The sequence below is a fragment of the Syzygium oleosum genome, unplaced genomic scaffold (assembly GCF_021117445.2).
Source record: "Syzygium oleosum isolate NSW1041296 unplaced genomic scaffold, Sole_v2.1 Sole_v2.09, whole genome shotgun sequence".
In the NCBI taxonomy this organism is placed as follows: domain Eukaryota; kingdom Viridiplantae; phylum Streptophyta; class Magnoliopsida; order Myrtales; family Myrtaceae; genus Syzygium; species Syzygium oleosum.
The window spans coordinates 8,801,663-8,825,294 of NW_026607493.1; the positions used below are offsets into that span (position 1 = coordinate 8,801,663).

Consider the following 23,632-nt stretch of genomic DNA (forward strand, 5'->3'; position numbering starts at 1 on the left):
TGATGATGCACGATTTTTTGAAACTTTTGAGATAAAAGTGGGAATAGCATCTGGTTTGCCCGAATCAGGAGGTTTGTTCAGAAGCACTGCGCATCAAATGTACTACAAGTTGTTACTTGCTAGAGGAGTAATGAACAATCGAACTGTGAATTTCAATTATCTGAATAAGGCTGGCATTTCTGTACAGCACTTGTTTGAGAAGTTGGGGATTTATGAATTTTGTCTTCAATCTGCCCATACTTATGCTGAGTTAACTGCCTACTTTTATTTCAATCTTTCAATTCTGTCACCCAATTGGATACAGTTTACTATTGGTGACAAGAAGGTTGATTTAAAGGCGCATGAGTTGGCAAGGATAATTGGAGCCACACACTCCACTTTTACTCCATTGGCAGTAAATCTTGAAGAGGCTTCTCAGGTAGCTTCTGAAAATCCGAATTTTGCTCAAGGATCAAAACGACATCTCTCCTATTCTGACTTATCCAGAAGATCTGTGATCTTACATAAGATCATAATAAACTGCTTGAAGCCTAAGGATGCATCAAAAACTGATCTGTCAAAATCAGAGATCAAGCTCATCTGGGCTATCTTGACAGGTCAATCCTTTTCTCTTCCTCACCTCATTATATTCCATATGTACAGAGCATTACAGAAAGATAAAGGTCATTTGCCATATGGAGCTTTAATCTCTCGAATCTTCATGTTTCTAAATCTATCTATTCCTGGTGAGTTGCAAAAAACTATGCTTCCTCGTATGTTTGTTGGAGAACGAATGCTCTCCAAAATGAAAAAATTTGAAGATATGAGGGAAAGAGTAAAAGGAAAGGAGGCTGAGAAGTCAGTTGGCAAGAAAGTTCAGAAAGAAAAGGAGGAAAGGAAAAGAACAAGTTCAGCCAACAAGCAGCCTGACTCTCCTACCCCAATAAAAGTGTATAGCAAAAAACGTAAAATTCTTCTGCAAGATGAAAATGATGAAGCAGAAGCTGAATACTTTGCAACAGGAGGATCAGAACATGTTGCTGAACCAGATCCCAAGGTTTCAGAATCCATTCATACAGAACATGTTTCTGAAGATCCATCACCTGTTAGGGGGAGAATCCGCCAGAAACAGCAACAGAGTACAATCAATCTGAGGAAGATCATGTTCAAGGTCAGCCATCCGAAAATCAGAACATCCTCTCCATTATGCTTGAGATTAAAGAAAAGCAAGCTGTTCTAGAACAACATCTGCAGAATCTACATAACATTGTTGAAGAAAACACCAAGGCTCAACAATTACAGGCAGCAGCAGATAAAGCAGAATTAGAGGAAGCCATTACTATGTGCTCATCCAACATGGATAAGGCCATAAGTCAATGTAGTTCAAAGATTGAGGAGGCTGTCTCAATATTGAAAAATTTTCAACTGATTCGTATTCCTAAGAAATAGCCTGTTTTTCAATTTTTCCCTCATTTTTTGGTCTGTAATATATCTCATATTTTTTGTTAGACTGGTTGATTACTTAATCTCAATGCATTATTCTGTCTATTATTATTCTTTTTGTTGATGACAAAAAGGGGGAGAAATTATGTGTGCAGATTTGCAGGTTATATTTAAAAGGAAAGAAAGACACAGATATCAACAGAGTTTGCTCTTTCAATCTGTGTTTCATGAGCTTAATATGTTTATTCATTTTCAAAATAATTCAAACTGCAAGAAAGTTTTGTCACCATCAAAAAGGGGGAGATTGTTGAGGAAAACTCCTATTGATTTTGAAGATGACAAAACCTTCTATGTTATTGTAAATCGATACTTATTACGAACAATTTTATTCCGGGATGTATATTTGGAAGATAAGAAGAAAGTTATTCGGACTTTACAATCATGTCAAGTATGGTTATGAAGACCCACATAATCGAAGTTACGAAATTCAAACTCGAAGTTATTCGGATGCAAATGCGAAGCGAAGTTATTCGGATGCGGATGCGAGACAAAGAAATTATTCGACGCAGAAATTCTTGAGGCCTTGACGAAGTTCTTGAGATCTGACGAGAATTTCTTCGACGAGAATTCGAACGTAACACAACAGCTAGTGATCTAGCATGGATTTCACAGAAGGAATGTTCTGATTGTCTCAATCTAAATCAAATTGATTGACAATCAAACATCACGACAGGAATGCATTACAACGGACAAAGCTCTACTTATGGAAACCAAGATTCGATTGTATGGGCGACCGGAATCGGCGGGATTCGGAATCACGTTATTCAACGGCTACTCAATCCTTTGTATACAAATCTGTCCAAAGTGAAGATTGGAAGATGATCCTCTGAATACTGTCCAAACGTCTAGTTTTGGAATTAGAGTAGTATTTAAGGAGGTCAACGAGCAGCAGAAGAAATACAGAATCAAGAATCAACAAGTCCAAAGTCTGAGCATACTCCAATCATTTCTCTTGTCATTCTGAGCAAAACATTAAGATCTTGAGGGATACTTTGTAAGAGTGATTGTGTGAGATAGAGAGTCCTATCATACACAAGAGTATTGACTCTCAGAAGTTGTAATTCCTCTTGATTACATAGTGAAATCCGGCCCAGAGGGTCAGTAAGCGTGGGAGAGTGGACGTAGGCTTGCTATAAGCCGAACCACTATAAACTTGTGTGCAGTTTTTCTATCCCTTAACTCTTACTTTACATACTCCACATCAAGAGCACCGTCTATATAATCTGTCTTGAATCTGAATTTTATTCAGACTCTTCTGTGATTTACTTTGTTTCCGCATAAATTTTCTAAAATTGTTTTAGATCACCTATTCACCCCCCTCTAGGTGATCCTTGCTAGCTACATCAAAGACGATAGCTATCGTCAAAGGGATGATAAGCTATCGATATTTTAATGATAAACTATCGTCAAAGGGACGATAAGCTATCGACATTTTAATGATAAGCTATCACCAATGGGCGATAAGCTATCAATAATTGGTTGATAAGTTATCGCAATTAGGGCGATAAGTAAATTTTATATGGGTGTTTTCTACTTGAGTTAAGTGTTGAATTATGCCGTTTCATGTTGTTTAAAGCCTGCTTTGCCATGAAAAATAATTGCCCTATGTGAAACCTTGTTAGTTATTTTTTAAAAGGGTTTTTGTGGACACATAAAAAGTAAACCCCGAGGTGTCGGCTTCATATGTCAAGTTTTATAAGTTAAATAGGGCAAGGATGTTTAAAAATGGAATCATGCAGAGTTTGATGGTTTAATTGTGTGTATGTGATCACGTGTGAATTTATTATTGCATTTTTAGGCATGAAAGTTATAGTATTTTGATATGTGAGCACCACCACGTCTGCATTGGCTAATTGTTGAGAAATAAAAGGGGCTTGAGTGGTAGTTGTGCTCGTGTGGTCACATAAATGAACATGTCACCTAACGGGAGTTTGGGGACGATGCTAGATTTTTCTTTTTGTCGGATGCCCGGTGGGGGTCCGGATACCGAGTCGTGGTCGAAGCCGGACCGATGCTCCTTTATATAATGCCGTTTATGGTGGGGGTCCTAGACATTGCCGTGCCTGATGGGGTGAGACGATACCCGGTCATGCTGGAAGACCGCCAACCCTTGGGTTGTGTCGTGGCCTTGAGTGGTCGTAATAATTAGAACATGCATTGGTGCATTGTGCATGAAGAAGCTTGCTAGGTGTTCTGATTATGTTAAATGCTTATTGCATTATTGTGGCACGTGATGGCTTATGTCGTGCAGGTTGTGTGCCAAGGCAAGGTAAAGATGCCTACGGTTATTTGATGGCTTGTTTGTTTATGCTGGATTGAATTACCTACTCCTGTATATAGCTAATGCAAAGTGAGGGTCGCTTTGCTATTGATTTGCCATTTATATATCATTACATATTTTAGGTGCACCCGAGCTGAGTTGACTTCTTAAACGAGGCTTAGGTCGTTAGCTTACTGAGATTTATATCTTATTCGTTGTTGTAAACTGTTTTCCAAGGCCATAGACTGGCGAACCACCCGAGGCGGTTTGCGATGTTGCAGGATATGGATAGTATTATTACTACCCATCGTTTTCCCGGTAAGCCACATTTTTTTGAGTGCCACTTGTCTACTGTGTGGGTGGATAAGGGCCTAGCTATGTGGGTCCCTCATCAGTTCCAGTCATGGTTCATCTGTGAGGGTGAGGACCTGTTCGGCCCTTTGAGGGGCTTCGATGGTCCTCCATATGGGGGATCTGGGCAGGAGGTTTGAGACCCTATGGACATTGACCCACCTGACGGGTCAGTGGAGTGTCCCGAGACCAACCTTGATCTTGTGTACCCGTCGGAGCATGATCCCGATTCACTCTATTTTGACTAGCAGTCCCGCTATTTTGACAGTACTTGAGGGACATGCCTAGGACCTGTTTTTTTTGGATGACCTACTTTTGGATGGAGTAAATTGACCCCCAGCCTAGTATCTTTTTGGTAGGCTTGTAAGGAAAGTTGACCTTGAAGGGCTTGTAAATGTGTTTCCTTGGGGTTAATCAAGTGAATAAATAAAATGGCGCTTTGGCATGACTGTTGTTGATTGTTATTACTATCCTTGCTGTTGTTGTTAGGACTGGGTGATTGCTGTTGCTTCCACATGTGTTTAATTGAAAGATAAAAAGAATGGATCGGTGACGCGTCCTGGGACGTCGCATTCAATTGACCTAAGTAAAATAGGGGTTGTCGCATGCTCGAGGGTTGAGGCGTGACACTATTCATATGGAAAAAGATCTGGTCGACCAACCTCGACGTCGGCCGGCTAACCCTCAGCCGGAGAGAACCCATTCGGCCAGGTAAACTTGATTTGGCTCACCTCAAGTCGGACAAACCTAATCCATCTCATCCTTGGCTGGGCCGGCAAGATGAACGAGCTTGATGATGTGGTGATCCGTTATTGATTTAACTTTTTTCTGTGTTTTCCTCCAACACGAGTACCTTTTTTTTTTTTCATTCGACATCGAATTCGTGTGATTCATGCAGCGTCGAAAAACCTTGCAAAGTCCATTTTCTTATAATGAGCTCGAATTGCAATCTCGAGGTTGGGATTTAATTAAATGAGGCGCAAACCATATCTTGACAAGTGAAGCGACCTAACTTCAAGCGGTGCTCGAGAAACTCAAAATAAAGTCCCGAGTATTGGTACATGATATGACTAACTCATCCTTAGATTTTTTGTTAGTTCATTACCTTTCTTGAAAATCTTATTAAGTTTCAAAGTTTGTCTGGATAGAGTGAGCACCGGTCCCGGTTCAACCCGGGAATCGGACTGAATCGCCGATTCTGGATGGTTCTCACGAGAACCGGTCCGGTTCCCGATTCCTTGTGCGGAACCGGACTTGAACTATCGGTGGGATCCAAGTGGTGAACTTGAGGCTGAAAGGAGAAAGTGCGGGGGTTGGAGTTCCCTGCAGGACATTCGGCTATGGATAGAAGAATTATTTTTTTTATTATAAAGGAGATCTTGGGGAGGTGAGATTAAAAGAAGGCAAAAAGACAAGCTCTGGAAAATTTGGAGTCCGTTGAAGGTGGAGAGTTCAAAGCAATAAGAGAATTCTGACGGTGGAGTTTAAGGAGAGGACTAGAGATTGAAAACGGAGGGGGCACACACACTGAACTCAAAGATGGTGCTCTAAATTTTTGCGAGTCCCCATTGTTCCTTGAGTTGCGCTTAGTGATTGTCCATCGGATAGGTTGTCGACTTTGAGCGTGGAGACTTGATTATTGCTGATTCTCAATCCAAGTGATGTCGCTCAAAAAAAAAAAGAAAAGAAAAAACACCTGATCAATTTCAGGGTCGGTTCACGATTTTAAAAATTGAGGGTCGACCCTAATTGTATAGGTTCCAGATTTTAGATGAGAATCCACTCACTCTGAAACCTATATTTCCTAGTCCGGAGTCCGTGGTCTTCTTTGATTCGTCACATCCCTATTTTGTCCTTTTGTGATCTTTTATTTGGAAAAAAAACTTACCTTAGGCCAACCCAGCTCATAGCTTTCGGCGACTCACCAATTTTGACTCGCGAATACTCCTTTATTTTGAACCCGTCAAGACGATACCCGAGGAGTTGAAGCGTTCCTCTCTTGAACTTTCACGGGAATGACTTCTGATCGGAACAAGTCACTGAATTTGCTAAACATCATATTGAACGTTCCCAATTGACACGGTGTCTTATCAGTAAGTCGGTCATCGAATTTGGCGGAATCTAAGTGTTGTCAATTGCTCTCGGCGAGCATCGTCCAATCTCGCCTTCTGATCGGGTTTTCGACAAGTTTTGACCCCACGTCAAAGTTGGTTAAATCTGATGAGTTTTAGGTAAAAAAAGTTAGCTGTCCGTAATTTATATCGATGGATGCGGTCTCATGAGATGTTGGTGTTCAGACCATGGGATGCGTCGAACTCGAGGGGCTTGGATAGTGTGTTTTCGACACATGCAACACGCTCTTACCAAATTAACGGAACAACCGTTAATAAACGAAATTGCGGTGATTACGAAAAAGCACGCTCTTTTATTTCTCCGCTTGTGGCCGTCTCTCTCTCTCTCTCTCCTCTCTGTCTCTCCGATCCGCCATAGTTCTTCTCACCGCAGATTCAGAATCTCTCTCTCTCTCTCTCTCTCTCTCTCTCTCTGTGAACTGCGATGGCGGAGACCTCGGCGGCGTTGTGCTTCACGACTTTCTCTCCGTTCCCCTCCATCTCCCGCGCCGCCGACGATGTCCCTCCTTCCGTCCGGAAGCTCCCGTTCCTCCGCCGCAACCCGCTCCCGCCCTCCCGCGTCCTCCGCTTGCCGGCGAGGGCTTCTCCGTCTCCTTCCGATCCCGGGAACTTCCTCGGCGACGACTCCTTCGGTTACTTCCCCTGGGCCGACGGCGGCGATGCCGGTAGGCTTTCGAGAATCTCCTTGAATTGTCGTCCGATTGCTCGATTGTTTTGAGGCTAATTTGGTGGGTGGTCCGTTGGGATGTTGGAAGTTCGTCGATTGGTGTAGAGCTTCAGTTTCTGTTGAACGGGTGCTTTGTGTTTTTTCGAAGTAGATTGATCGGACGTTTGCATTCCACTTTTCTTGAGACTGGGAGTGAGAGAAGCGCGTTGGGTTAGATTAGTTCTCGTGTCCTTTGGCATTTGATCACATCTGGTTTGACGCCATTGTGCCCATGTCTTCAAGAGTTAAGTTATATCTTTGGGTAGAAAAAGAATTGAATTCTTGGAACCTGTGATAGCATATGCACAAGCAGTCTTTTTGCCCCCCTTTTTTTTTTTAATGAATAAGCAATATAAGATAGCTGTGTTTTCTGAGTATGGTGCTGGTAATATGTCTGACATGTGTCTTCGGGTTACGATTGATCAAGCCATCATCGACTTAGCTACACCGCAAAAGCTAGTGAGGTAGCAGAGCCCAGGGCCATATTAATGACACCGAAGGACAATGCCTTGGATGCAAGATCGAAGTACCGTATGTTGCAATTGGATGACAAAAACTTTTCTTAAGACGGGTTTAATATATATAAGTACTTGTCTAAGACCAAGGACATTTTGTTGAACTTCATGCTAACAAAGCCATTCACGAAAGCTCATGGGATAATGAAAGAGAAATAGGCATTTGCACCAGGAATGCTGCCCCTATTTGATGTGCAAGGCATTTCTTCTTGTTCTAGTTCTATTTGGTCCTTCTACTCTAAGGCTCCGTTCGTTTGGCGGAAAATATTCTCCTTTTGGAAAATATTTTCCCGGAAGTCATTTTCCTGGACTTGATCTCACATTTCACACCCTGAACTTCTCGATGTCGTGCCAATTTAAACCTGAACTTCATCTCCCTGCCCCTATTATTTACAAGGCTTCCCATTTGAATGGAGTTGGCAGTCAACCTTTGATCTCTTTGTTACTGCATTTTTCCACTGTTGAAGATTCTTTCCAGGCCTGTTACTCTACATTCAGCTGTCTGTTTTCGACTGTCATGTTCTATGATATGTGAAGGTGCATTATGCTCACAAATTTATCTAAGAAGCAAGTTTCTTTGGAGCAGATAGCACAAATTAAGGTTGATAGATCAAGATGTATAGTGGAACAAATTTTTTTCCAGGGCGCAAAATGAGATTGAGAGTAAAACTACAATAACGAAAATGGATTATTTCCGATTGTAGTAATTAGCACCCCGTTCATAATTGAAAATGGAAAATGCGATCATTTGTCTCAACAATGTGATGACTTCACTCCACATTTTCAACTTCCTGCTAAGATAAACAAAGGATTTTTTGCCTGAAATAGCTAGGTTTTACAGGTTGCTTTCTGTATTTAACTTTGCAGATTTTTCCAGATTCTTTATGATCTTACTGTTTTTCCATTAACCCTCAGCAAAAGCTGAAGTGTTGTCTGTGTGGTTTTCAGAACTGCACAATGAAACACCTGGAGGCGTCTTGCTTATTCATCGACATTATGGAAATGGATAATTTTGTGTCTGCTTGCAATCAGTTGCTTCGATGTTTGAGATCAACTGGATTAATGTTTGAAGCATTATAAGTGTTTTGGACAAGACCTTTTTTTTTTCTTTGGCTTGAGGACAAGACCTTTTTAATTTTGATCTTCTTAATCTATGGAATGCTTTCATTTCACAATTATTCTCGCTTCTTTAGAAGACGTCTTGGACTTTCATATGAACATTTAAGAAAGATGAGCTGATGTATCTCATGCCATCCAGATATCCAATGGGTTCCTGAGGAGAGAGTTACATTGTTCACTTCTGATGGACTCATTCAGATTGGAGGTTCAATGGTTCCTCGACGTGTTAATTCTGATGTATGGTTTTCAAAAGAGTAATTTGATTTATTGCAGCATCTTTCATTATATTCTAGACTCTTTTAGAATATCGTCCAGCACAACATTCTTCTAGCAGTATGTCCTTGCATTTGCCCCAATTAGCCATTTTGATGGGTGAAACATGTTCGTTGTGCCATTTTTTTGCATGACAAGTATGTTGTCATGATCACTATCCTGAATGTCTACTTTTTTATCAGGCCTGCATGCCCCAAATAAGGTTTTTTACGTTGACCGGGGGGGGGGGGGGGGGGGTGGGGGCAATGAATAGTTATTGTGCAAAAGTTATATGGGTTGTGAGAATGATAATGATGGCCTTTATACCTTCTCAATCCAATTTTGCTGCTGAAACTATTGAAACTTGCCTTGTAATATGCATCCTTCTAGGGATAGCCTCAAGGTGGATATATAATGTGTGGCAGAGTTATTTCATTGTGGTAGTGTTCCCATGGCAATTGTGATTTCATGGTAGACTTGGGCGTGGTCTTTGTTTTTTCTAAATGGATGGTGATACCTATTAAGTTTCTATGATAACCTGTCAGTTGGAATCTCCTCGTCACTAACTTGTTATTTCCACCTCTTGCAACTCCATTTAAGAAAAAGAATTGGAATGAAATTCAATAAAATGTACAGGAAAAAGAAAGGAGAAAGGAAATGATAAATTGTTGATGTAGTTTAAGAAATTAAGTTCACCAGTATCATTTAGCCAATATCATGCATCCAATGTTTTGATATTTGTCTCATAAGCAATGTGTTTAGCTATTACTTTGAATATTAGAATCTCCCTTCTTATTAGCCAATTTCATTTGACAGAAGAGGCAAGGGAGATCAAACACTTCTCAGAGATTCCAACGCTTTCAAGAATGTGATTACATGAATCCAGAGCAAGGCCTGTGTCTGGGTGCTTTATTTGATATTGCGGCTACCAATGTGAGGACTTCTCTATAACCTATCTATCATTTGTTCTGTTCATCATCTAATGTATTTAGGATCCATTTGTAACAGGGTCTTGATATGGGCAGAAGGCTTTGCATCTTGGGGTTCTGTCGTTCCATTGAAATGTTAAGTGATGTTGTTGAAGATGCTGTTCTTGAACATGGTGGAGAGGTATACTCATAATTTTAGCTAATGTGCGATTGGTTGTTTAAGATAAAGAATTGAGTTTGAGCTCATTGGCATGGCGCAATTGAGTAGACAAAACCAACAAAAAGAAATGGATATACGAAAATGCAAATGTTTTGAAAACTTCAGGCATAAAAAATCATTTGCTCGTGAATCTTTTATTAGGCAGAGGTTTTGCACTGGAAGGTTGATTGTTGTAAACTCAGCTGATGGCATACCCTAGAATCTGGAAAATAATGTAATTAACCACTTTCTGGCGGACTAGTTGGTTTTCTTTGTTTAATTGTGGATGTGACCCTTGTTTTATGGTCCATTATGGTGGATTTAACAGCTCGATTCTCCATCATGTTTATTTGAAATTGCTTTGTACAACAAGATCACATGATTTTAAATACCTTGGACTAAGACCTAAGTCCTGTATCTCCAGATATGACTAAGGTATAACAATGTTACCGTACATTGTGTTCCTCGATAGTTGAGTTTTTTGTCAACCAGTGTCATCCAATGACGGACAATTGATGAAGTACGTTACAATGTTGTACCCTAGAAGTGTTCATGGAAAAACAGTCTTCAAGTCAATGCCCATCCAATTGTAGAAGTGAAATCTGTTAGTATAGATGCATTACACACCATTTAGAGATTGAAGAGTTTCCACATTTTCCCTGAATTTCCCGCATGTCATCCTTGCACCTACAGCCTTGCACATTTCCTTTCTGTCAGCAGCACACGCTATGCACAATGTGTGGAAATGGAAAGATATATTTCTATAACTTCTTTAGCCCTCTTTTAAAATGTTTAGAAACTCAGAAATCATTCTGCAAATGATGCTCATCTGCCGGACATATGATAAATCAAAAAGTGGCTTTTACCTATTGCAATTTTAAATCATCAATCTGTATGTTTCAGGTTGTCGCGGCAGAGAAGGCAATCAAAGGAGGTTTGCATGAGAAATTGAAGATGACAGTCGCAGTCCCGTTGCTTTGGGGAGTTCCTCCTGCTTCTGAAAGGCTTCACCTTGCAGTTCGGAGCGGTGGAGGGATCGTCGAGAAGGTCTATTGGCAGTGGGATTTCTGTTAAACGATAAGGGAAGTCCCCCCACAGTGGTTTAACCCAATTTGTGCAATTGTACATAACCGTGTTGCATATCTGTGTACAAAATTCAATTCTCAGTCACATTACATCACTTTCTCATACAAGGAAATGAACTTTCTGATTGCTCCACACGTGTCCTGTGGTAGCAGAACTTCCTGTTCCTCACCAAAAACATAAGCACACCAAGAAAAGTACATGAATGGTTTTGAATATGGACCAGAGAGATTCATAAACTACTGGTAATATTATCGCTGAAGATCTCGAGATTTCAAAGCGATTTTGAAGTGATTTCTTTTCCTTCTTTAACTATGCCTCTGCCCTCAACCCGCACGATGCAAGAAGTTAGTTGGTTTTAGATTATTGCTCCTTTATTGTCAACTCAAAAGCTTGCACACGCTTTAATCTAATCCACATGCATATGGAGCTTCGGGAACAGTCAGGTGTAGAGGGTAGTTGTGAACATCACATATTCGAATTATTCGGCTACACGCAAAAAGAAAAGCATATATGAACTTCTTATTGAATTAAGACTTTCTTCTATCTGGTACTTACGGTATGTTTTGGCGAAAGTATTTTTCTGAAAAATGTTCTCGTTCATTTTTCGTGTTTGGTATATGGAAAATGAATGATGGATTGGAAAACATTTTCCATTTAGGGAAATCACTACAGGTATAGAAAGTGGGAGTTCCCAAACTAAATAAGAGGAAAACGTTTCCCAAATGAGGAGCTACCATGGGGGCAGAGGACTGGTGCTACTCCAGAGGAGCTGAGCTCTCTCTCTAACTTCACTGAAAATATGTATCGACTCTCGTGCAACGTGCGCCTCTTCAAAAATTGTTTCCAAACAATGGGAAGACAAAGAAAATGATTTCCGAAAAGAACATTTTTCATTATTACGAAGTTTTTCGCGAAACAAAAGCACAATTAATCAAGATGAAACAAGAATTGCATCCTACTTGGGAAGACCGTCATCGTAGAAACGACTATTAATTAGGCTTTTGTTTATTCCTTTTTTTTTGCGTCAGTTCATTTTTTTCCTTCATATTAAATATATTTATCTATCTATCTATATTTAATGCAATCACTTAATATATATATATATATATGTATATATATCTAATTTCTGCTGATTTTTTAACATCAATCAATTCGGACCTCCACTGAAATTTCCTCGTAGCTTCATCCCAGTCCAAGAAAACTATACGCTCGCTAATGATTTTCTGACTTTTCTTATGAAACTGACTTTTGCGGACCAACTTGGTTATCTATCTTAAGGGAAAAATTCTCCAAAAAGTCCTAAATTTATTATACGACGATCATTTAAGTCTTAAACTTTTTAACCATACCAATTTAGCACAGGAGTTTTTTTTATAATTTACCAATTTTGGTCAAAGTTCGTTGATATGGTGGCCATCCCATATGGCATGGCTGGTGCCAACGTGGACAATTTTTGTAATTTTTAATTTTTCTAAATTGATTTTTTTTCTTTTCTTTCATTTTCTTCCAACTATGGGCCAATGAGGTCGTTGGCCGACACAGCCTAGTCAAGGTGAGGGCGTCGTGGGCCACAGGTGAGGCATTGGCCTTGGCCAACAGGCGAGAGTGGTGGCCCTCGTCTGTGGCCAATGAGAGTCGGTGACCATTAGAAAAAAAGAAAAGAAAAGAAAAGAATAAAAGAAACAAAAAATTAAAAAAAATTGCAAAAATTATTCATGTCAATGCCGGCTGTGCTACATAGGATGGCAGATGTTGACTAGACTGTCACATCAACAATTTCTGTCCAAAATTGATCAGAATGACTAAATTGGCGAATCATGAAAAGATTTACAATTAAATTGGGAAATTGTCAAAAGGTTTATAACTAAATTGGTACAATTGAAAGGTTTATGATTAAATTGGCCGGCGTACAATAGTTTAGGATTTTTGGGACAATTATCCCCATCTTTTAAGGTTTGGCCAAATAATCATCCTTCAAGTTAGAAAGGTTAAAGGTGACATTAAATGTGTTTCTACTATGCTAATTTATTCACTTTTGCCTCCTCCCTCCCTTTCAGCTCTCCTAGTCCAATCAAGCTGGAATACATCATCAATCATTTTGAGAAAACGTAATGCTTGAAAATGTTTCATCTACTAATAACAGTGTTTCTACAAATATAAACATTTTTCACTACAATTTGCACACCTCTTTCATAATACAATAGCAAATTGCTCCTTCTATAGAAAAGTCGCGCTCAAACTTGAATATACTTTGACTCGAGCAGCTGGAAAGCCTAACCAAGTAACAAGTAACTGTAATTCTTAATATTTTTGTTGTATATGTACATCTATAAATATAACTAATTACTCGGACTGTATAAAACTCTCAATTTTAGTGTATTATCAAAATTCGAGCTTGAACTCGAGTTTAATTCAAGCTTCGACTAAAACTCGTTGACTAATCAAGTCGAAGTGAACTCGAGCTCGTTTAAATTTTAATTGAGTGGCACTGGAGCTTGAAAAGTAGAGCTTAGCTCTAGACGAGTTTGAAACTTGAACATCCTAATTGAGCTAGAGTACTAAAATGTCATAGAGGAGGCAAGTAAAGGAAAACTTCAAATTGAACAAAGTGCCGTACCTCGGCAGCGAGTAACAGAGAACCGATTTTCAGATAGAGCCTACCTCAAAATAAAAAATGTTGACCCGACGCGAAATCTAGTGAACAAAACCCTACTATATTTGATGCAATAACCACAACTATACCCAACCCGAGCATAAACAATAACTACAACAATGAAAAGTCCTTAGAATTTAGGAAGTGCCGGCAGATTAGGCAATGTTCCATAAAGCAATTGTTTCAAGGAACTATAAGTCCGTCAGCTTCCCTTGAAACTCTCACAAGCAAAGCAAGGTACAACCACAAACGTGCGGATGTGATAGACCTCCTTAAGACAAACAAATGATATACATAATTAGGATTTTCAAAGCCGGAACAGAGGTTTCTCAGCAACCAATCTAGGAAGGTGAAACATATAAGATCAGCACACTTCAGAGAAAAAAGCTGATTAATTTGAAAAGACGAGCAGTGAATCAGCCTGCTAAAATTTTATTTCACCTTCCAATCCTCTTTCTACTTTTCATTGGCTTGTTTGCAAGGACAAGCGCGTCAAGATTTGTAATAATTATTAAGGCACTGCCTAACAATGCTGCATAAAGTTCAATTTAGCCTTTCATTGATGTATTTGCAGTCTCCTCCCAATGTATGATTCCACCGTCTCCCCTTGTACCACTCAGATGAGGGCGCAATGCCTGTGCACTTTCGTGGGTTGAGGTTGCAATCGAGAAGCAAGCTTAGTGGTTGATCCAGCTTGCCAGTCAAATCGCGAGTATCCCAACTATCTCAATTGATTTCAGAAAATGATTCTGGATGGAACTTCTTGCGCAACGCACCTATAGCTACATCAATCCTTGCCTTATCCTGCAACCAAATTCTTTGATATCAAAAGTCGAAGAGTACATTAAATGCAATAGTTTGCTAAATATCCAGAGACCATTTGTACCTTGCTTTCGAAACTGATAACAAGAGGCCCAAGTCGTGATTTACGATAACACCCTTGGAAAAAGAAAAAGGTAAAGAATCAATTAGAAAATCATAGCAGTCCAGAACCCATATAATTTCTAAGCTTACCAATGCAAACGTCTGGAAATTCAAGACAAAGTTTAGACAGAGGTTCGGCTGCTTCGACCTGTAGGTTTTAGAAAATGATAAATTAAATGCCCGTATATTCCAATCATGATCTAATCAGAAGATGCCACAGGACCACAAAGATTATAAGCCTAGAAATGCCAATCAGCATGAGTCATGCTTCTCAATCGTTGGCAAACATTAAGAACTTGGGTTATTAGGAAGATATCGGCTTAGTTGTGCTTAGAGTGACTACAAATTGATTTTTATGCAGGAACCTCATTAGTAACCTTACTTCATAATCATCCTAACCATAAAATGATGGCACACGAAACCATGTTCTGAATATTACTGGGTCATGAAGCTTCTAAAGTACCCTAATAGTTCAAGTGACATCAGGTAATGTTTACAGGAATAATAAGTTAGCAAGCTAAAGAAATTGGAAGAACAAACCCACGTGTTCTGTAAAACCTTATATGAATGAATATTCTACTTAAATGAGGTAGAAGTATTCTAACTTTCCTTGAGATCCTGTCCTCGGAATGCAGAAAGTATCACATCACATCACATCAGTACGATTTGCAAGAGAAATACGTACATCAGAAAGATTTGCAGTTAAGCACTTTGAGACAAATGGTTCCGCCACTACTAACTGGCCAGTTGATCTCATCAAATCAATCAAACAGTCCCATTCCTGGTCCAGCTCAGTGATATTTGTGGCAGTAACGATGATTACATTCTGACACTTAATCTGCAAAAATTAATAGTAGGTGCTTTTCAACTATAACAGATAGAGACAATATATTCCACTCTTGAAACGACACCAATGGGCAGAAATATGCTAAATAGGCACATTGCACATGCTTTCGAGTCCGAAAGTCCAGCTTATAATCCATTCTATCATTTATATATACTGTTGAGAAAGGATTCTATGAGAGGGAATTAACGAAACTTCTTTACATAGAAATTCATGTAAAATTTATCCTGAAGCACCTCTCTGGACATGTATAAGGACCAGTCAAAGATTAATAATCCCGTAAAGAATCTGTTTCCTTTTCATTCCTACAATTACTACCTGAGGAAAGCTCTAATAATTCATTCCATTGCATAAGAGCATCAAGATGAAGATAATCGGGTATTTCACTGCTATTGCTCTAGGCGCACTGCCCACATTTCACATAGAAGTTTCACTGCCTCTAATGAAACCCATGATGAACTTCCGAATCTCATTTTTAGGATGGCTTCAAATAAAACATTGAAAGCTTTCGAGCTCCAAAATTTGGACAGTCAAACTTAAGCATGCCAGCAATATATCAGAATAAGGCTCCAATATAGAGATCACTGAAAAAGAAAGTAATGAGTTTGGGGTTTCAAGCATTTCACACAAGATGAGTGTATATGAAACACGTCCAACTCATCAATACAAGATAATTCACGCAAAGGGAGCTTCTGAAAACATACCAAAGGTACAGGTAGCTTGTCATGATGCAACAATTCTGTGATACCTTCGGGTAACAGAGCCATCTAAAATGGAAAACAAACATAACACGTCAAATTAGTGCAAGAAGGCTAGAAGCATAATAGCAGTAAAGTAGAATATTTGGAAATTGCTGAGTTTGCTGACAGAGTACAACTCTAATGAACACAAACGGATTGTAAGAAAAAGACAGGATAGAAGTCCAACGAAAGGAGAGAGTGGCCATTTGGCGAAAACATATCGGCATAGATAAGTGGGAAAACCGGTATGGCCCTCGTGCAACGCTAACGGATGATGAAAACTGGCATAAAGATGCAGATAGAGTGTAATCTAAGTATTTATCTAAAATGAACTGGCCAGTACCAGCCAGGAATATGGTAATTGGCAGCCAACACATGGCACTAAGTACATAGCATAGTTCTCAAACTCAAGCAAGCCATTTCCGTAAAATGGAGAAACTAATGTTGGCAAGTTCTAATGCTTTCCTAGATTTTTGTACGACAGGAATATAGCTCCTAAAAACATGACCTTCCAGAATACGGAGTAACAACTCCAGCCAGCATTCAAGTTGAGTAAGTCAGACCATAACATTCTCAAAGTAGAGCAAAACCGAACAAAAAAACATTGCCAAATCCTTTAACTATTTTCATTGCAAAATACCTCATTCCGATCACCTTTAGATTGGTTTCCAATCAATTGCCAAAGGTATTCTTCAAACTCTTCATCAGGAGCCTGAGTAGAGACAAGAGAAGAATATTGCCAGGAAAGCAATGTACCAATAAATCAACAATTAATTATGAACATAAAAAGCTCAATCAGGAATGCTCTCTTCTTATTTCGTCCACCGTAAGACATGATCTATGAAGACAACTAAACTACTTATGGAAGAAAAGTAAATTATTTAACAAGATAAATCCACTCAGACATAAATTTGATAGGGCAAAGCGTCAATATCATTAAATTGTTCCTCCTTTATGTTTGCTCAATTTGATTGATGACGACAACCACCACAATTAAGTGGGTCACCTCCATGAATCCCACTCATCTTTGTTCTGTTTAGCACTATATTTTTAATAGAACTCACTATAGACAAAAAAAACAATCAACTCACCAGACGAACACCAAATGACTTTGCAATACCAGCTAAAGTAACATCTGAATGTAGAGGGCCAACACCACCGCATATGAATACCTTGACACGATAGCAGATATACAAGTCCAGCCATGAGCAAGCAGAAATTGGAATAGAAAATGTTATTCAGTTTTTTCCAGTCAATAGGAAAATGATAAGGGGCATTTTCATAAATCACTGGGCCTCACAATATCGTTAGCAGATTTCATCCGTTCAACTTCTTCAGCCACAGAATCAACCTGGATCAAGATGAGTGTCACAGTAGACAAAAAATTAGACATGAAATTAGAAAAGTGAAATTTCGAGCAATAATGTATGCAGACCTTTTTGATGGTATACACGTCTAATGAATTATATAAGTAAAACCTCGAGAGCTGGACTTAGCACAAAGAACTAGGTATGCAACAACTAAAATAGGAGGAATGCTAGCCCTTACATTGTTCGGTACAGCCACAGATTTCGACACCAGCCAACCAATAGAATGGAGCTTTCTACACAACAGAGGCCCCAAGTCATCCTCAACAATGCCGGATCTGAGCTATGGAACACATAAGAGACGGAATCATGCACTTAATAACAACAGTCGCCAAGAAAATATCAACAAACAAGAAGTAAGATGATTTCTTTTGAAGTCTGAATCCAGAACACAAATCATGGTATAGAAGGGCCACTCCATTTCTTTGCATATTAAAAGGAATATGGAAACACACTCCACAGGCTTGACAAAGAACCAAAGTTTGAAGAGAGAAGCAAACGCTTCTTCTTTCTAACTTTTCGTTTATACGGAAGGATACGAAAAGTAGAGCATTCGGGGGCATAAAAAAGTAATTCTCCAACTAATGAAGATCTTCTATTGCAGACTGTGCATGCTTGAATGAGGGAGGGTATATGTTGGTACGCATGAGCTAATCGACAATATCAAAACCCCTTATTGTTCACAATTTTTCTTTTTTCCCCCCTGAAAGATTCTTTTTTGACATAGGTTGGCACCCTTCTGATGCTCATTAATGAAGTTCTTCTAATCACAAAAATTGAGTACACTGCAAAATTGAATAAAGATAACAAAGAGACAAAATTAAAAAGAGAGGAAATGAAACAAAGCAGATTCAGACAAAAATTCGGTTCTTTCTCCAAATGACTAAGATACAGTTCATAGAGAACAGTTAAAGCTTAATGGATGAACAGCATGGCAATGTGTGATGTCAAAGACAATTGAGAAGCCTTTGTATGAGCTCATTGCTGTAAATGCTACGGTGGTCAATGTCTAAAGTGAATCATGCTCAAGAAAACAACCTATTGGAGAGTTTCATAAAGGAGACTTACAGAATCTCATCCCCAACAGCAATAATTGATGTTGTGAGCACACTGCCGCTATTAATATTTAATTTATACATGCCATCACTCGAAGGAGAAACCCAATGAGCTGATGATGAGTGCTTTTTCACTCTCCCTGCTCTTTCAAGCCTACCATCTGAAAGCATATAGGCAGGCCTAAACTTCTCTTCACCGGTAATGGAATCTCCACTTCGCAGTAATGCATTTGGTACAGTATCATGTATGCTTCCAATTGAAGTATAACTGCGCACTCAACAAAACAACAATATCAACATGTGAATAAACATCACAAGAAAACCAAAGGGCACTTAACTTAAAGACAACATTGCATATTAAACAAAATTAAGCCAAAAATATAGTACTCAACAAACTCCAGCAACTGAATTTGATCAGTTGCAATTTTACCCTTGATCATAAAGGCAGCAGTAGGGAACTTTGCATATCAAGAGGAAAGCCCAAACATCCCTGAAAAGAAGCACAAGAACACCTCTTATGACAATATGGAAATAAAAAAGAATGTAGTCACACACTACTGAGCACCACATGGACACTGCAAGGAAAAAATGTAACAAAATCTAGTCAAAATAATGGTACCAAGTGCGGTTCAACAAGGATTTATGTTTGCTCCATCGGCTAATTCTAAAACTAGGCCGACAGAACCTGGAAAAATTTAGACCATGCATTTACATGTTTTGATGCTGCTCCCTGCTTAGTGAGCTTACAGTGCACAAGAATAAGCAAAGATGTCCATATAAGAATAATCCTCTCAATAACCGGTAGTAAGTGGTATCTGCAATGCACTCTTTTTTGGTTACTATCCAATCAACATATGCTTATTTCTGGTTTTTACGAAATAGGGAAACATCACACTAGTGCAGAGAATATGCTTTGACAATCCCCAAAACCCTTATAGTCAAGGAAAACTTCACAAAGCTAAAGTACCGGGACTTCGGAAAGAGGACTAGTAAGGAAGTGAAACCACAGAATGCAGTCAATACAGAATAAATGGAATATCATGTCATGTTTCCTTTTGTTGGCACAAGCAAATGTAATGCTACTTGCTATTCACCCAAGAAGAAACTTGTAGAGAGTCTGCTTTTCGGAATAAGTGGAGTGACCTGTATGACCAATCCAATATAGGATTCACTCTCATAAAAGGAGGCCAGCCAGGTGAACTTGGTGAGAACTGTTCCTGGCCTACCTGCAGGATTCAGAAAAAAGAAAAAGCTAAAGGTATAGGTATCACAGGTTCAAACAGAGACCACAAATGAATTACAAAAGGCAATAGAAAAACTGTGGCATGTCCTTTTAGGTACAGCGACGACTTTACCGCAGTAGGATCACCAATCCTCACACCAAGAAATATAGCTCTAATTGATTTGCACTTTATTAAAGCTTCCAGACCAGACTTAAAATCTGTGTGAATGACTTCCATCTCCAAACTATACCTGTTAAGGTAGCAAAAGTGTGAAATAAAACATTGCTATCAAAACTTGTAAAGCCATCAAATGATAGATCTTTGTGGTTTTAAACGAAAAGCAAGTCTCAGTCTCTCACGTAGTAGCAATTCCATGCGTGAAGGAGTTGATCTCAGGGAAAGCAGAAGAGCTCTCAAAATATATTGTTCTGAATGGAAAACCTTTTAGATTCCCATTAGGAGAATTCTGGTTCGCTTCACTAAGATAATGTCCGGCTCTAAGTAGGTGCAACAAAACCTACAATGTAGTCCAGGGATAACCATCAATAAGAAAATAATGAGGTTTAACTCAAACATAACATAAGCAAATGCCTACTTACAGTTGAATCTTTTCCACCATTGAAACTGAAAGCAACCTCTTCAATACTGTAAAATGTCAAGTGACAGATAAGTCCAACATAACCTCAGGGACTAATTGTCAGAGGAGTTTCAATGGATAACATGGAAAGAAAGACTGCTTAGCAATATAAGGAAACAAAATTCCAGAGGAATATACAAATAAATGTAGAAAAGGGGCATTTTATTCCTTAGGATGTATTTCCCTTTTGCCCAGAAGAGCTTTGCAAGGTATAAGGCATTCAGACCTCTTGCAGATATTAAGATATGATAAGTCCTGCAAACTTGTACTTCATGATGAGCATTGACTAAAATATTTTAATACTTGCTACATGAAAGCTCATCTACCAGACAATTTCATACGGCACTCTCACAAAGCATCACATTAGTATAGCTTTTACACGTAGTGAGTCTAAACAATTTTTTGGCCCAATTCCGGTAGGAGAGGAAGAATAAACAATCTTTTGCAAGATCAAAACTTGACAATGATTTAGATTCCAATTCCTAGTCCTCAGAAATATGAGAAATTCACCACAATAACCATAACATCCAAACCAAGATCATCAGACGCGTCAAGGGTAGTGAAGATAAACAAAAACTATGAGGGTAAGTCTAAACACATAATAATATCATTAAGGTTGGATAGAATTATGAGAAACCGACCACTTAAAACCATAACATTCACGAAACCCAGTACATCAAGCACAGCACGGTGATGGTGTGGGAAACTACAACTAAGAGATCGCTGAACAGATTCTTTTAAGTATGCTAAAATAGTTCATATTTAACTTAACGAGGAAAGATCAGGGGAATGAAGAGATTTCTAGCATCAACTTTCTTTTAAAGTTAAAGCACATTTTTCAAATCCAAGAAAGAACACAAAAAGATATAATATCAGCAAAAACCATTAAAGACTAAGGACAATTGAAGCAAGTATCAAGGACAACATATGCACCAGCATTCAAAGAGATAATGGTAAAGTACTGAGAACATACATCATACATCTACATACCCATCAGGAATCACAATCACAATAGAACAATGGGCTCTAACGAAGGAAACAACAAAAAACCAAGTGGAATAAGAACATAAAGTTGTCAGCTTAGCATTATAAACAAATTCATGGACACGGAGTCCATACTCAGCAAACATATTCTGACTGAGAGTTACTGAGAACTTTAATTGCTGACAAATTGTAAATCAAACTGAATGGAATTCCAATTGTTTGCCTTGGATCATATAAGTTCAGATTTGTAGTGAAAATCAGAATCAAGAATCAAACTCTTATTCTTCCTGTCATCTTCACATATTCATAAGCAATTAAAAACCTAACCCACGAATAAAAAAAGCAAGACCAATGTTCCAAATAGAAATTGCATATGTAAAACCGTTAAAAACCGCAGAAGGGAGGACAAGAAAGAACGTACGAGTAGAGGGCTAAAGCTCTCTGAATGACATAAATGGCGTTAGCATACTTAGTCTTGAGCCTCCTATCATCACATTCCCTTATTGCTTTGTCGATCTCCATGGCACCTGATAAACTAGAGTACAAGCCAAAGATTAAGATTAACGCCAACAAAATGGATGTCCAAAATACTAGATGGTTTGCTCTTATGCACAAACTCAAGCGCAAGGCTGTCAGGATCGGGATCCTAAGTAGATGATCGGATTGAGGACAGTAAGATCCTACAAATTTCACAAATTGAAGCTTAATTGTTATGTGGAGACTTCGTTTTACGCAATTGCATGCATAACACTCCTAAGAAACGCATACATAGTTCAATAGCCCACCCCACATATTCTATTTGACGATAAAATGATATCAATAAGACATGCCAATGAGTTCCATATCGGTAATCAAGCAAACATCCGTTCTCATCAAGATTAAAAACCACCAAAACACAAGTAGAAATGTCTAGATGGATCCATCAAGATCCCTAAGACTTAGACAAGCATGGGAACACAACATTTCTAAGTTCCACAAATGACCCATCAATGTAGATCCTTCACTTTTACGGGGCACATACTCCACGCCCTCTTCGGGGAAAAACTCGAAGAAAGGGCGAGTGACGTAAGGAGACGTGAGGGGATGAACTTGAACAGAGGCTAAGGAGACGGCCAAAGCGATTTCAAGGAAAGGAGATGGGACGCGAAGGGAAGCAACTCGATCGGTGACGCCGCACTCGTCGGAGAAGGCGACGCGGCCGCGACGGCGACGGCGACGACGGCGGCACCTTGGCCGAGCTCCTCAGAGCAGCGAGGTCCTTCCTTCCTTCCGTCCTCCTCCCTCAAATTTCCTCCGGCGGCTTTCGATTTCCGACTTTTCAGGACAAACTTTGCCCTAAATTCCCATGTTCGTGGGCTGGGGAAAAGCTTGAACGAGGGTAAAATACTAGTACGACGCGCGGGGAGAGAGAGGGAGGTAGAGAGTACGGACCTGGCCAGAGTTTGCAAACCACCGGCGGCGGCGGCGGCGGCGATGGTGGCTTTCCACAGTTTGGGGCGGTTGCAAGGCTTGAGTGGCTGTGGAGGAAAGAGATTGGGATCCGGGTCGTTTGGAGTTTTTTTTTTTGCTAGAAGTGTGGTTTGGAGTTATTGCATGTGTTTTGGTGCTATTTCCACAAAAAAAAAATTTACACTAAAAAAGAATAAAATTGCTCTTAATCTTTAGGATCTTAATTACTATAATTAAGCATTTTATGTGTTTTGTTTTTTTAGTATATTAAAGAAAAAAATGCATTCTTAGATATTACTGTAGCGCTTTAGATATTTCATGTAAAATTATATTGCCAATGATAAGGAAAAAAGGACATATTCTATATAGTTAAAAAAAATGGAAGAAATATAGTTAAAAATTGAAAAGTGTCTTGTTCGGCACGCGTCTATCCTTTGTCCATCTTATCTCAAAATGCTCACTTTCTTAGTGAATTCTTTTTTAATATACATATAAGCTCTCTTTATTTACTATGTTAACGAATTTATTTTTTATCCATACTATATTGGTGAAATGCTTTTACACCAAGCACGTAAGATGTTAGACTGCGTTTGGTCGACCGGATAAAAGCCAGGATAGGATATGTTTTATCCTATCCTGTGTTTGGTGGTGGTCCAGAATAGGATAAGGTCGGATATAGACCGGATATAGCCCGGATAAAAAAATCCGAGGGGGGTGGGATAGAC

The 23,632-nt window shown here is 39.1% G+C and overlaps 2 protein-coding genes across 3 annotated transcripts; one reads left to right on the plus strand and one right to left on the minus strand.

The window, feature by feature from the left end:
- Positions 1-6,537: 6,537 nt before the first annotated feature.
- LOC115690487 (uncharacterized) lies at positions 6,538-11,163 on the plus strand. The gene is made up of 5 exons (XM_030616832.2): positions 6,538-6,890; positions 8,705-8,802; positions 9,634-9,750; positions 9,826-9,927; positions 10,849-11,163. Exons 1-5 carry the CDS (start codon positions 6,650-6,652, stop codon positions 11,017-11,019), a joined length of 729 nt encoding a protein of 242 aa, XP_030472692.1. The 5' UTR covers positions 6,538-6,649; the 3' UTR covers positions 11,020-11,163.
- Positions 11,164-14,057: 2,894 nt separating this feature from the next.
- LOC115693909 (uncharacterized) lies at positions 14,058-23,007 on the minus strand. Of its 2 annotated transcripts, none has more exons than XM_030620977.2 (17): positions 22,890-23,007; positions 21,880-21,985; positions 20,437-20,482; positions 20,197-20,354; positions 19,970-20,087; positions 19,758-19,840; positions 19,045-19,104; positions 18,628-18,882; positions 17,741-17,837; positions 17,493-17,543; positions 17,284-17,364; positions 16,833-16,904; positions 16,157-16,219; positions 15,294-15,446; positions 14,699-14,756; positions 14,571-14,623; positions 14,058-14,488 (listed from the first exon to the last, which is right to left on the minus strand). In XM_030620977.2, the coding sequence occupies exons 2-17, from the start codon at positions 21,978-21,980 to the stop codon at positions 14,411-14,413; spliced, it is 1,527 nt and encodes a 508-aa protein (XP_030476837.1). In that variant the 5' UTR covers positions 21,981-21,985; positions 22,890-23,007; the 3' UTR covers positions 14,058-14,410. The 2 variants fall into 2 exon arrangements, with proteins under 2 accessions (XP_030476837.1, XP_030476853.1); XM_030620993.2 differs by having other exon boundaries at positions 21,880-21,993.
- Positions 23,008-23,632: the final 625 nt, after the last annotated feature.

Excerpts from the sequence above, each read along its gene's own strand:
- LOC115690487 (XM_030616832.2), top strand. The coding sequence starts at position 6,650 with ATGGCGGAGACCTCGGCGGCGTTGTGCTTCACGACTTTCTCTCCGTTC. Across the intron at positions 8,803-9,633 it reads CTCGACGTGTTAATTCTGAT|AAGAGGCAAGGGAGATCAAA; the intron begins GTATGGTTTTCA and ends TTCATTTGACAG. Across the intron at positions 9,751-9,825 it reads TTGATATTGCGGCTACCAAT|GGTCTTGATATGGGCAGAAG; the intron begins GTGAGGACTTCT and ends CATTTGTAACAG.
- LOC115693909 (XM_030620977.2), bottom strand. The coding sequence starts at position 21,980 with ATGGAGATCGACAAAGCAATAAGGGAATGTGATGATAGGAGGCTCAAG. Across the intron at positions 18,883-19,044 it reads TGCTGCCTTTATGATCAAGG|TTATACTTCAATTGGAAGCA; the intron begins GTAAAATTGCAA and ends TTGAGTGCGCAG. Across the intron at positions 17,838-18,627 it reads GCTGTTGGGGATGAGATTCT|ATCCGGCATTGTTGAGGATG; the intron begins GTAAGTCTCCTT and ends TCCATAGCTCAG.